The sequence below is a fragment of the Numenius arquata genome, chromosome 2, assembly GCF_964106895.1.
Source record: "Numenius arquata chromosome 2, bNumArq3.hap1.1, whole genome shotgun sequence".
NCBI classification, from domain to species: Eukaryota; Metazoa; Chordata; class Aves; order Charadriiformes; family Scolopacidae; genus Numenius; species Numenius arquata.
Window position 1 is genome coordinate 89,981,017 of NC_133577.1, and position 12,752 is coordinate 89,993,768.

Here is a 12,752-nt window from a genome sequence, read left to right on the forward strand (position 1 = left end):
TCCAGGCTGAGGAAGCGGAGCTCCAGCCCTGCCCACGTGCTCCTGCACCGGTACGCACTGCCGGCACCGTGCGGCTGTAACCGTCTGTTCAGCACAGCTTAGGAAGCTGTTTAGGTTATTAGAAAGGCTTCACGGGGCTGAATAGGGAATTTGCAAAATGAAGGGCAACCTCATTCTTTTCCCACATAATGGTTTTAAAATCTCAACTTGTAATCAAATTGGTACAACATTCTCAGTTGTTATGTTTTAAATAAAGAGGAAGGACAGTGATTTGGCTCCATGCAGCACAGCAGGCAACAGGACCTTTCCTACCATAAACAGCAAGGCTGAATCTCTCCCCGATACTCCAAATAAATGAATGGGAACTTCCTCACCCACCCTTTCACGCCTAAACAGCTACAGTCAGTGGTGTGTCTCCATGGCCAGCTGTAGGCAGGTATAGAACTGCTCTGCCTCCTTGCCAAGCTCATGGCGTGCCTGCCTGGTTGTATGTAGCAGGCATTACTGTGGTGCTGTATCTGTCCTCAGTAAGCCCAGCAGACAGGGCACACTCCCTCGTGCTTAGTGTTGCTCTGCTAGGGAATCAACGCATGGTGTGGCTGCTCAGCTCTGAGTGTAAATAGACCAGATAAAAGACTGCTGTTATTTATATTTAGTCCTCATTCCAGCTGGGAGCAGAAAAACTTATGGCAGGGGATGAAATGTCTTCACCCAGTGAGCCATGCCAAACCTCATGTATGGTGTTGGCACTAGGTGCCTCACCACTCCTGGTTGGAAGGGTCTCTGGTAGGGGTACAGCTGGAACCTGGACAACCCACTGGGTTTCAGTATCTCTCCTGACCTGTTTCTTCTCCCAGCTGAGCTATTCACTGCAGCCCAGCTCCAGCGGGACACGGGTCATGGATCATCATCCAGGTGCAGGAATGATGCTTGAACTGTGTGGGAGCCACAAGAGGGTATCTGGCAGCTCCAGCATCCACCTGTCTCATTTCCCTTTCTACATGCATTAAAAACATGAGTCAAATGCTGGGATATGAAGGTACTGAGACTAATCACACCACCTTCATTCAGCCTTTTTGTGACAAACACTATATTACTGCCCTAAATTACAAGGTTATATGCACTTTTCTCTCGTTAATTGCACTGCCTCACTTGGTAGACAGATCATCATGAACCATCATCAGATACATCTTGGATGAAGTGCTCAGCACAAAGAACACTGAATTTATCCTTCTGCTTTACCACACTTCTCTGTAGGAGATCATTTGAGAAAACTTCAAATTGCAATGTGGAAAATGCTCAGGTTTATTTATTGAAAAAACACTTTTATAAAGCTCATCCCTCCATTTTAAATGTATGAAATATATTAATAAGCAAATACATCTTTCTAAACTATGCAGACAGTGTAGGAGACCACAGGAGAGCAAATGTCATGACAGGGCATTATTCCCCAACTACCTTGCAATTCAATGTATTCCCCACCCACCACACAGGAACGTGTTTAAATCAAGAACAGCACCAGGAACTTCCCCAAGCCATCATAATCAGTGTAAAATGCTACCTTATTTTTACTGTCTCTTTCATCAAAGGAATTATAAAAATTATTTTGAGAACTAATAATCTAGGGACAACTTTGGCTGTCAGATAAGACTTTCTTTGAAGTCCCAGCGCATAGTTTGGGGCCTTACAAATGAATTATGTAATAGATCTGCAAATGCATAAGATTATGAATCTCTTCAGACAAGATTACTTGAAAAAAAAATATTGTAAACTATTTCAACAACTGTTAATTAACTATTTCTTTCAGAGACCAAAAAAGAAGCAGAGTAAACATAAAAGCTTGAAGATTGCATGTTTTTATGCTAATCCTGCCATTGATATTGGCCTATAATTCCTAAAATTTCTCTTTTGTTTCTGCTTCATCCCTCAGATTTTTTTATGAGTCAATATTTGTAAATTCATGAATAATTATTTAATCAAATACTTTGCATTAAGCTCTTTGAACATGTAAACAGTTGTTAAAGCCAAACACTATCACTGATTTAATAAAATAATACTTTGTAGCTACTGACGTACAGTTTACAATGGATTATTAAATAATTAACTTTCAGACATCCTTCTCCAATAAACTTGCAGCAGAGACTGATAAATGTCACAGCTACTACAAGTAGGAATACTGGGTAAGAAAGTCTGAACAACTTGTTCATAGTCATACCATGAAAAACAAGTGCCAAAGTGGATTATTTATCAGCCTTTCTTCTCATTCTCATTTTGAAACCCTCTCTATATGTTATACTCCAGTTTTGCAGAAACATAGATACTGAGTAGTCTTGTTGAGGCAACTGGTAAACAAAGCACATGCAAGAAAGAGCGTTCATGCATGACTACAAAACTGGTCTTTATTTAGGACTCCCACACTTCTGTCTGGGATTTCCTGGACAGAAGTCTACACATCTGTGTGCCACATGTGCAATGAGTTTACTGTAGGCAGAATGCACTGAAAACAGTACATGGGTGACCCATGCCTACAAGTGGGACTCATTCAGCATGTGTACAGGTATCACTGGCACCATGGACGCAGAGGGGATCCAAGGTGTGCAGGAAGCCTTACACCTACTGCGCATGTGCTGTACTGCTGATCTGCACGTGCACCATGGAAACATCTGGGACTGCTCTGGCTGAGCTGCAGAATAGTCAGAGAAAAAAAAAAAAGTAGGAAAAAAATCTGAAGCACTTCACATCTGGACCAAATTCCCAGCAGAGATGGAGGAACAGTGAAGAAACTCAGATTTACAGTAGCTCTACCAAGAGGCAGAACTGGATTTAGGCATAAGCCATGTGGGAAATTACCTAGGGCAACAGATTTATGGGGACAAGCTATAAATAAAGAGGTTGTTCAGGTTATCAGGGCAGCACCTCTGAGTCCTTGCATACACCAGGCTCACCATCTCCCTTGCCTTCTAGCACTATCCTCCTCTCATGGCTATGCAAATAAACCCAGTGATCACTTGCAGAGAGGAAGACAGGAGAGGTTTTAAAGGTAACCATCTCCCTTAGAAACAGGAAGGAAGACAGAGAAGATGAGAGCTGGAAACTAGCCCTACAGCTTCTTGTTCTTCCTCTCTACTTCCTCTCTGATACGATCCGATCCACTTGGCTATTTGTGGAAGCAGTAATCTTCAGACAAGACACAATAACAAACACGAGTGTGTAAATATTCTGAAAGTAGAGAAACAGTTTATACAATGATATATGTGAAGATATCTTAGTCCTGAGCACGTTAGCCTTACTTGCAAATATTTGGCCCTGTAAAAATAGTAAAGACTAATGAAGCAGAAACACAATACAGGTGGGACAGCAGTTTATGAACCTTCTCCTACAAGCTGTTCAGTGGTTTCCACAGATGCTCAGTCCCTTGCATGATCCTTATTGATTCTTATTGCCTACCAATATACTGGTGTGTTTGGCACTCAAGTTGCAAAAGAAGCTTGAGGTTATATAAAGATGATGCCCATCCACAGCAGCAGTGAAAGATTTCAGGAAAATTATAATATCCAAGTGAAAGAAACTCTGGATTCATCTCTTAACACCCTGGATATAAGCGACCAGATCAAGGAAATAACTTATTCCTTGGTATTATTGATATAATCCCTTGATCACACCAGAATAAAGATGCTCCTAAGTAACAGAATTTAATTGTCCTTTCTCATGGCTAATCCATCATGGAATATTGCCCTGAATGGCCATCACACAAGTTTTTTTCCTTGCAGTTTCACTAGTGATAGAATCACCAATGACTTGGTGATAGTTAACCAACAGAAACAATAACTTATTGAGCACATATAGTACTTAATCCATTAATTCCTTTTGCTGCTAACAGTCAATTATGGATGACACACATCTGTTTTCCTCTGTATACAACAAACCATTGACCGCATTTTCTCAGTGGTTCTGCTTTGCTGCCTGTTATGTCAGTCAACTGCTAATGCCAGTCTGAATAATCAGATTAGAAACATCTCTGATGTCTAGTGCCCTTCATGCCATTTTCTTCCTTTTGATGCTGTTCCATTTCTGTTCAGAACAGTAAAAGGCCAGGAGACCTGATAGCCCATTTGATCATTTCAGCAGGTACTGAATCAGTATCTTTTTTTTTAGCATCTCTGTTGATAATTCTTTGAAGCATCTTTTGATTTTTGTAAGTGTTTCAATTATACTTTTTATATGTACAAGACCAATGAGTCTGATTTCTGGATTAATTAAAAATAATTTTTTACATTAATTTTAAAAGGCATATGCCACCTCCAGGGAACATTTCACCATGTTTCAGGGTGACATATTTATGACAAAAGCTGGCTGTGCAAATAAGGGATGTTAGCCTTAGAAAACTTCCAAAGGGACCGAGACAAACCAGGACAAAACCTCAATTTCAGTATGAGTCAGCTAAATGCTAAGACAGTCCCACAAAACTTGGCCATCTGATTTCCCTTCTGGTGGAGAGATAATTTTAGACTGACGTGTCAAATTAGTGCTTTAAGTGAGTTATATCCTGTGCAAGAAGCACTGCATGACTCGTAATGAATCCATTTGAAAGTTAAAAATGTGGAATAAAAGGGCAAAACCACAAGTGAATCCGAAGGGACAGGATTTCACCTTTTATTCTCATAAAAATGATAAGAGTAAGGATGCTAATGAAAAAAACAAAACAACAACAACAAAAATAAAACTCCAAGCCCCAACAAAACAGCTCTGGCAAAGAGTCCCTTTGAAAGTACTCCCACACAACCCTGAAGTGCAATTCTGTCCTGATGAGAAAGTCAGCTGTGACACACTTTTCTTTTTGCATCCATAGGCAGAGTTATGGCCAGATTCTGGGCTCTTGTAAATCAGTCTGGCTCTGTTGACTTCAAAGGAATTATTCCAATATGATAAAAAAAAAAATCCCCTCACATTTGTAACCTAATAAGGACTTTACTCCAGGTTACAAGGAATTCCAGAACACAACCTTTAGAAGCTTAGCTCTAGAAAGCGCTTAAAAGTCAGATACAATAGTAAGGAATGTTTTCTGAATGTAGATTCATTTATCAAAAGAAAATATATCTTATGCAATTTATTTCTCAGTTCTGATGTTATGATTTAATTTGATGATCTTAAATGCAAGCGTCAAACATTCTGAAGTCTACTTTCCACCACTTCTCTTGGAACATTCAATACGACTAGAAAATAATTATGACTTGAAACCCTACCTTGAGCCCAATTTCTGCAAAATGATGAAGATGTTTGAACGGAAGGCGCCAGTTCAGAAAAGAGCCATACATTTGAAGCACTAACTGTGCGTGACCCACATTTTCTGCATACTTAATACCACTCATGAATAGAGGTTAGAAGTATTATTTCAAGCCACTGCAAAGCTCCTGGTAAGAAACAGAGGTAAATAAAGATGTTCAAAGGCTTCTCCTGGCTTATTGTTACTCACCAGATATCTCCTCTAGGCACTGTTTGGCAGTCTTACTGAACGACAAATCCATTTTAGTAGGACTGGTGCAGGAGTCAGCAGGTGGTAAAGAGGTACTGTCATTTTCTGAGAGAGTTCTGAAATCAAGCAAGAGGATTGATTATTATTATCTGTCATTCGTGTATGAATCGAAACAAACGTCACTTTAGCTTCATCTAGAACTGTACTACTATATGGTGAAAATACTATGAATGTCACTTTCTTTCTGTGTTAGTTTGACTCCGGCTACACAAATTTGTACGCAACTAGGAACTCTGTCTGTCTCTCTCTTCAAGAACAACTCAGAGCCATCTTGTTTCCTTGCTTTTTCTCTGCAAGAGGTGTCAACCAGATATAGGCAGAATCCATTTAAATCGGTTAAGTCACATCCTTGCACACATATAAGGGAAATGAAAACTTGTAATTGCTGAAATATTAAGCCAGAAAGGCCATGTGGGAAGAAGCTTATGCAAGGCTAGAATGGAAATCTGGCCCAGATATTTAAATGTATGTGCAGCTTCTTTTGATAATGCCCCCTATATGCCTTCTGGGAAAATGGGATAATAAAAGCTTTTCCATTAACTTGCTAACAGATAGCCCATATTTTCTGTGATGGTGTATTTCTGTGGATATCATTGATAAAACATAACGGTTACCCTTTGTTGAATACAGTTATTTGCTATTGCATAATGGTAAGCTGCAAGAAATACTCAAGCACATGAATGATAATATAAAATAGATGACACAATTATTGTCTCTTCTTAAGAAGCAGCTGTAGCATCTAGCTTACACAGGAACTGTTGAACCACGATGCCATTAAAAAGCAACCTATACCACATTTGTATACAGTAAAAGCATACATATAAAATACATTAGCCACTTTTCAAAATAAAATAGATAAGAAGTCTTCACTTAGTTCCTCCAGCCTTCCTGACATGAACAGCACATCCAGTCTTTTGACTTCTTAAAAGACTAGTGAAATATTTATATCTTAATTTTAAAATATTACTTAAATTACTTAAATTTATTAAAATAAATTTTAAATTATAGCTCAGTTATCAAAATTCACCATAAAGTTTTTCCAATGATCAACTAACCTGTAAACTCAAATATTTAACTGTGATGAATGTGTATTTTATAAGTATAACTGATAAAAACAGTGACATCTCTTAAAAGAATTTTATGGCAACTTATTTTATGAAGTAACTTTCCAGTTAACATTTTCTTCAGAGTTACTTACTGAATAGATTTGTTCAGAAATTCACGACAGTAAGTGAGGGAGCAGATCTATGCACGTACAATGGCACAAGTACTCTCATGGTGGAATCTGTTGATTAGAATCATTTAACTCTGACTCTACTTACACAGAAATAGAAATGTAAATTAGGCCTGATCTGATGCACTCTTCTTATCAATTTCTGCACTTTTGGGATGCTAAAACCAAACAACTGCTCTATAAAAAAACTATTTTTGGTTCTTGTCTACTATTTCTCTCTGTCACTCGCTACCGGAAACAAAAGCTCAGCACATACTGCAAGGTTAACTATATCCTACGGACCTTGAATGTAATTTTATATTTGGTGCTCGAAGACAGTGTCCTAAATAACAAAAAGCCCACTCTATCCCTCCCCAACGATCACACCCCAAAATTCCACCATCCACTTGTTTTCTCATATTGTTTCAAATCATCAAAACAAATGAGAGACATTTCTGCTTTCAGTGAAAGCCACTGTGAGATGCCATGAATGCTCACGAGTACTCCTGTCTGGGTTAGTGCTGAAACTTACTGCTGGATCAACCCAGGGTGAACTATCAGCCCAAAAACACACTTCAGAAAAGGCACTTATAATAATGGCAAAGGTAATTGATGTGATCTGCACTCTTCTCGTTGAACCCAAATCACAGAGCTGCCAGGGCTGGAGCCAGAGCAAGGCTGGAGTTCGTTAAGAGGAACTGTAGAAAAGAGTAGACGGCTTTTGGTCTTGTAGGAAGAGCACCCAGCTAGCTGGGTGCCAATCAAGTATTCCCAGCATTCTCCACAAAATTTATATGGAGTTTACATCAGTCCACCTCTAGTTAGAAACAAAACCTTTTCATCTCTTCTCCTTGTGATCCTATGGCATCACATTCCTGATTGTGCAATTGTTCAACCGTCAATCACTGCATCAACCCAGAAGGGTGATGCAAACCCTTCCTTGAGTGACCAAGAGCCTTACGTGTAAGCTGTCTTTTAAGAGAGGATAGAAAGGTTCCATTCCTGTTTATGTGGACATCTATCATCAGAAAAGGATTAAGTGGTCTGGACTCTCACCGCTCACCAATACTCAGCATTTGCACTGATTCTTCATCTAGTGAATGGGGTTAGGTAAAACAGAACTTCAATGACCTGGACTGCCCTCTGGCAGTGACTATTGCCTGTACAGTCAATACAGACAAATACATCACTCATTGTTGACTGTACGGGAATACAGATAATAATGTTAAAAGGATCGGCTCTCCCTCCAAGAGTACAAACAAGTAATGAGTGATCTACAGCAACTATGTAAACTTCAGCATGATGAGTGAACTTGTTTACTTAAAATAACAATTAATACAAATTTTCGCTTGTTCACAACTTTGCTTGCCCAGGTGACACCAAAACGTTTAGATATACCAAGTACCAATTAAAGCACATTTCCATTCTTCAGTGTTTTGTTGGATTTTTTTCAATTTTCAAAAATCTGATGCAGCTATAATCAGGAAGAGAAGTTGAAAAACACTGTGAGAAGAGATACTTGCAAAGATTTCCATTTCAGATTTTAGAATCTGATCTGTGGCTTAATTGCAGCAGAAAATTGAGTTTCTGGGACATAAGATGGCATTAGAACCTAAGCCTTAAAGTAAAAACATTGAATAACAAAGATCATATAACACAAATAATTAAAATATGTTTGATGTAATTTGTAGAAATAAAACCATGGAAACACAAACCAAATGTAAATACAATGCGGTTTTCTTAAATTTATAGGCAGCCTGAAATAACAGATCTAAGAAGCATGAAATGTCCCTTTTATCTTACTTGAAACTTGAAAGTTTAAATATAATGTAAAATAAATGTGATTTGCTATCAAAACAAGTAACAAAGAAACTGCGGTACTGACTACATTCAGCATTTTTATGTTTAATTTAGTAAAAACATCAATGATTCTAATTATCTGAGGCAAGAACAGAAATCCCACTGAGGACTATGGATTTAGCAGCAGTTTAAGTCCTGCTTACTTGAGAAAATTGGTTATTTATAGTGGAAATGATGGGCCAAAAGGCACCTGCCCAGCCTTTGGGCAGCTGTGATGGAGGTATTCTGAGGAACCTGGGAATGGGGCTCTCACCGATAGCTCTTCTCCCACCAGATCTCCACTGGGTTGCCAGCTGCCAGGACTTCCACAGCAGCCTTGCTTTGTGATGCATGATGGCCAGGGCCCTGGTTTTTTTCTGGAGCTGAGATTAGCCCGGATGGGCTGAGATTGGTCTAGCGGTGAACGATTTCCAAGCAAGCCCATGTAGGAGCCCCAGCTCTTGGGGAGTAAGGAGGCCCAGGTATCGACTGGGTGCCTGGTTGCTTTGCTCTAGGCTTGTCACAGGGTGTGATACATTTGAAAAAGGATGAAAAAAAAGAAAGTGAAATTTTCAGATTTGTCTTCCCCTATACCTCTGGCTTTTACTTCTTACTCTGGGCCATATTAATCCTATGAATGACACAAGTGATCTCTGCAGGACTGCAGTACAGATTAAGCTCTGAGCTAGCAAACAGCAAATTGAAAGATCTTCTAATTAACCTTACACATTGGCCTTAATGAATGGCTTTCTATCTTCTACCTATTCACAGCCCACTGCCTTAAAAAAAGATTTAAATCCTTGCATCTCTCTTGACATCAAGGAAAGTGATAAGAATTTCAGTTTAGTCAAAGCAGCCCCATTGACATTTCTCCCAGTGCTGTGCATCTGCAGCACAGGTTAATTTAGGCAACCGTCATGAAAACAGGACAATCTGTTTTCTATTTTAATCATGGCAATCAGAGAATATATTTATCCCCAGCCCACCGAGTTATATGTTACCTATTTGTAAGAGCATAAAACTCACTTAATGGGACAAATCCTGCTCTCAATCACACCTGCAGAAGCTCGTTCAGTTTGATTAAAATGAGCCCATACAGGAGTAATTAAGAACAGAATTTGGAATGTACTTAATAAGCTGTCTTTAACGCAGTCAGTCATTTCCTGCCTCTATCGAAATAGCCAATCTTTGATAAACACAGATAACATCAAAGATTTGTTTGGTTTTTACTTGACATTCCAAAAGATATCAAATGAATATGCTGGGTTGTTTTTTTTTTCCAACAACTCTCTGAGGTGCAGCTGTCTTGAATGTGTATCGCTGTCAGTGCAACAGACTGGCAGGACCACATCTGGAACATGAGCAGTTTGATCACCCATGTTCAAGACATGTGAGCTAAATGGGGAACAGTTGCAGGGATGGGCTACTAGGATGCTCATGTGGGAGAAGAAACCCTTCTGAAAGGAAAGCGACAATTTGGTTTAGCCTTGCAAAAGAGAAGGAAGAGGATGGGAGTATTCCCTCAACTATTTAAAAAGGGTGATCAAAAAGAGTGAAAACAACTTTTTAAGTTAAAGGACAATATTAACAAAGCAATAAATGGGTGCAGTCTCATCGTGTAGATTGTAAGCAATTTCTAACAATGAGATGAGGTAATCTTCCTGTTGGAGTAGTGAGGATTAACTATTTTAAAATAAAGCTTAGTTTGTTTATGAAAGGGTTAATATGGTTGGCAGTGACAGAAGACTGGACAGAATATCCTTTTTAGCCCCTTATCCTACACTTTACTGATTATTTAGTCAAAGGAATAAGGCCACACTTGTCTGTGTGGCCATTTAGAAGAGTAACTTCAGAATATAAACAGTAAGCAACTGAAAATATCAAGCTACTGTTTCAACTCAGCATTAATCAAGTATGTGTTTATATTGGTTTCTTCATTTATTATCCTCCTTCCCATCTCTTAAGCCAACATATCTACACTGGAAACTTTTCTTGCACAATTACTTGAAAATCAAGCATGAGAAAATGGGAGGTTTTTTCTAAACACTGTGTTTTTGTTACAACTAAAACTGGTGGGTGGCAATGTTTACTGCTACCTACAATTGCAAAATTTTAGTGGTGACTGTTGCTTTATTTTAACAACAGTAACGTAAATAATGGAAATCAATAAAGCACTGCAGTATAACTTTGAATCATCACATTTTTAAAGAAAGAGTTGCAGTTTTTTTAGCAGCAGAATCTATTATTAACAATAAACTGAGAGAATGTGTTTTGCTGAAAACTTAATTTTAACTCCACAATCAGTGACCAGAAGTAGCTTCTAGTCATTAAAACAGGACATAAATATGACTTCAACAAACCTCGCAGATGCTGTGTTTGGAGGACCCTTGAAAAGCAGTTGAATTTTTTCCCTAAGCCAGTATAAAAACATCCTGAACAGGCAGCTGGAATTGAATTTCACGGTGCCTCCAGAGGTGCAACGAGATTATTTCCTCCTTCCCATCTGTCACAGCTCTGCACTTCCCATGCACCCTTGAAGCTATGCTCTAGTAATAGAATTGTTTCAATCACCATATAGGAAAGGAGATAGGAAGGAGATTTTAGTACCTGCTAACATGTTTGTTTATTATACTGATATTTCCTTCCTTTGCGTCTATATAGTGAACACTTCAGTCCTCACAGAATCAGAAAGTAACGTAGATCAGAAAGATGTTCTAGATGCCATCTGGTTCAAAGACCTGCTCAAAGCAGGTCTGGTTACATTAAGCTGCTCAGGGCCTCGTTTTGTTGAGTCTTGAATAGGTCCGAGGGCAGAGCTTCCAAAACCTCTCTGGGCAGCCTGCTCTACCCTCAAGGTAGATATTGTTTTTAATTTTAATCAGCATCTGTCCTGCTGTAACTTGCATCTTTTACCTCCCATCCTATCACCCTGCATTTCAGAGAAGAGTCTGGCCCCATCTTCTCTATACCAATCTATTAGGCAGCTGAAGTTACCAGTTTCTTATTCTTCAGGGACAAAAGGAGTGCCAAACTGGTTTTTGTAGTCCAGCATTGACACTGAAAGAATATCTCTGCAAGGTCTCAATTCAGACAGTGCTGAAACTTATTCCAGATGTTGCTATAGTTAAACTACAAATTTAGATGAAGAACTGAAATTTAAGTGATGCACAACATAGAAGTGCAGCTCAGGATGATGAGTGGTCAGCCAGCTCTCTGCAGCAGTTTCTATACTTCCAGAATTTCAGGCAATAAGCAATTCCTGAGCACCACAGCCCCTAGGATTTGGGCACTTCAGATTCTATATTCCAGTCATGGAAAAGAGACCCACTAAGCTCCTACAGCAGTTACTTGAGGCACCAACAAAATAAAACTGAACTGCAGTACACGCAGCCAATTACAACTCAATGTTCTCCTATTGAAATACTCCTTTAGTGTTTGAGCAAATCCACAGCAAATGTTAATTGCAAACATATCACATACTTCATGTAGGGTTATGATGATTTACATCAACTAAGGATTTGCCCCATGGAGTGAGGTGACATTTTTTTACTCTTGGGACTATCAGTTATGTTTCCCATTTTATGAAAATAATGCAAACTTACACAATTTGGCTCACAAAAAATAAAGCAATGATTGCATACAACAGGCTCTTTGTGCAAGAAAATGTTTGGAATCACAGGTTATATTACACTTTTGAGCAATGCATAGGAAAGCTAGGAACTGAGCAATTAGGTTGTTATTGTCTTGCTAAGATTTTAGGAGAAAGATTTAGATTACTTTTATGTTTTCATTAATGTCACTTTTTTACTTGTTTTTGCTGTAATTTAGTAAGGACTGAACTTCTGTGTTACTCTTCATCTGAAAGTTATGCACCACTGGGAAGATAACTAAACTCTATGGCCAATTTCAATACAAGTCTAAGGGAGTCTGGCAGATGGCACAATTTCCATCTTCCTTCAATTCTGTCTGTGTAGAAGAATGTGTAATTTAAATAGTGGTTGGTATATTTTAAACCATTATATAGTCTCTTACACCTTCCTTTTAGTTGTTTTTCCTGCTGTATCTCTCTTGTCAAGCTTTCTGGCAACTGAATTACATCTACTTCAGCCTTTCTTGTATCAGCTGGACCCTGCAGTCAACTTCAGAGGCGACACATAAGGGGCTGTA

At 38.8% G+C, this 12,752-nt stretch overlaps 1 protein-coding gene across 2 annotated transcripts in view; it reads right to left on the minus strand.

Moving 5' to 3' along the window:
- NAV3 (neuron navigator 3) overlaps nucleotides 1-12,752 on the minus strand; it is a 270,214-nt gene that overhangs the window by 118,238 nt on the left and 139,224 nt on the right. For both annotated transcript variants that reach the window (XM_074168208.1, XM_074168207.1), the window contains exon 9: nucleotides 5,474-5,589. In XM_074168208.1, coding sequence (XP_074024309.1) covers nucleotides 5,474-5,589 — 116 coding nt within the window. The remainder of the gene's footprint in view (nucleotides 1-5,473; nucleotides 5,590-12,752) is intronic.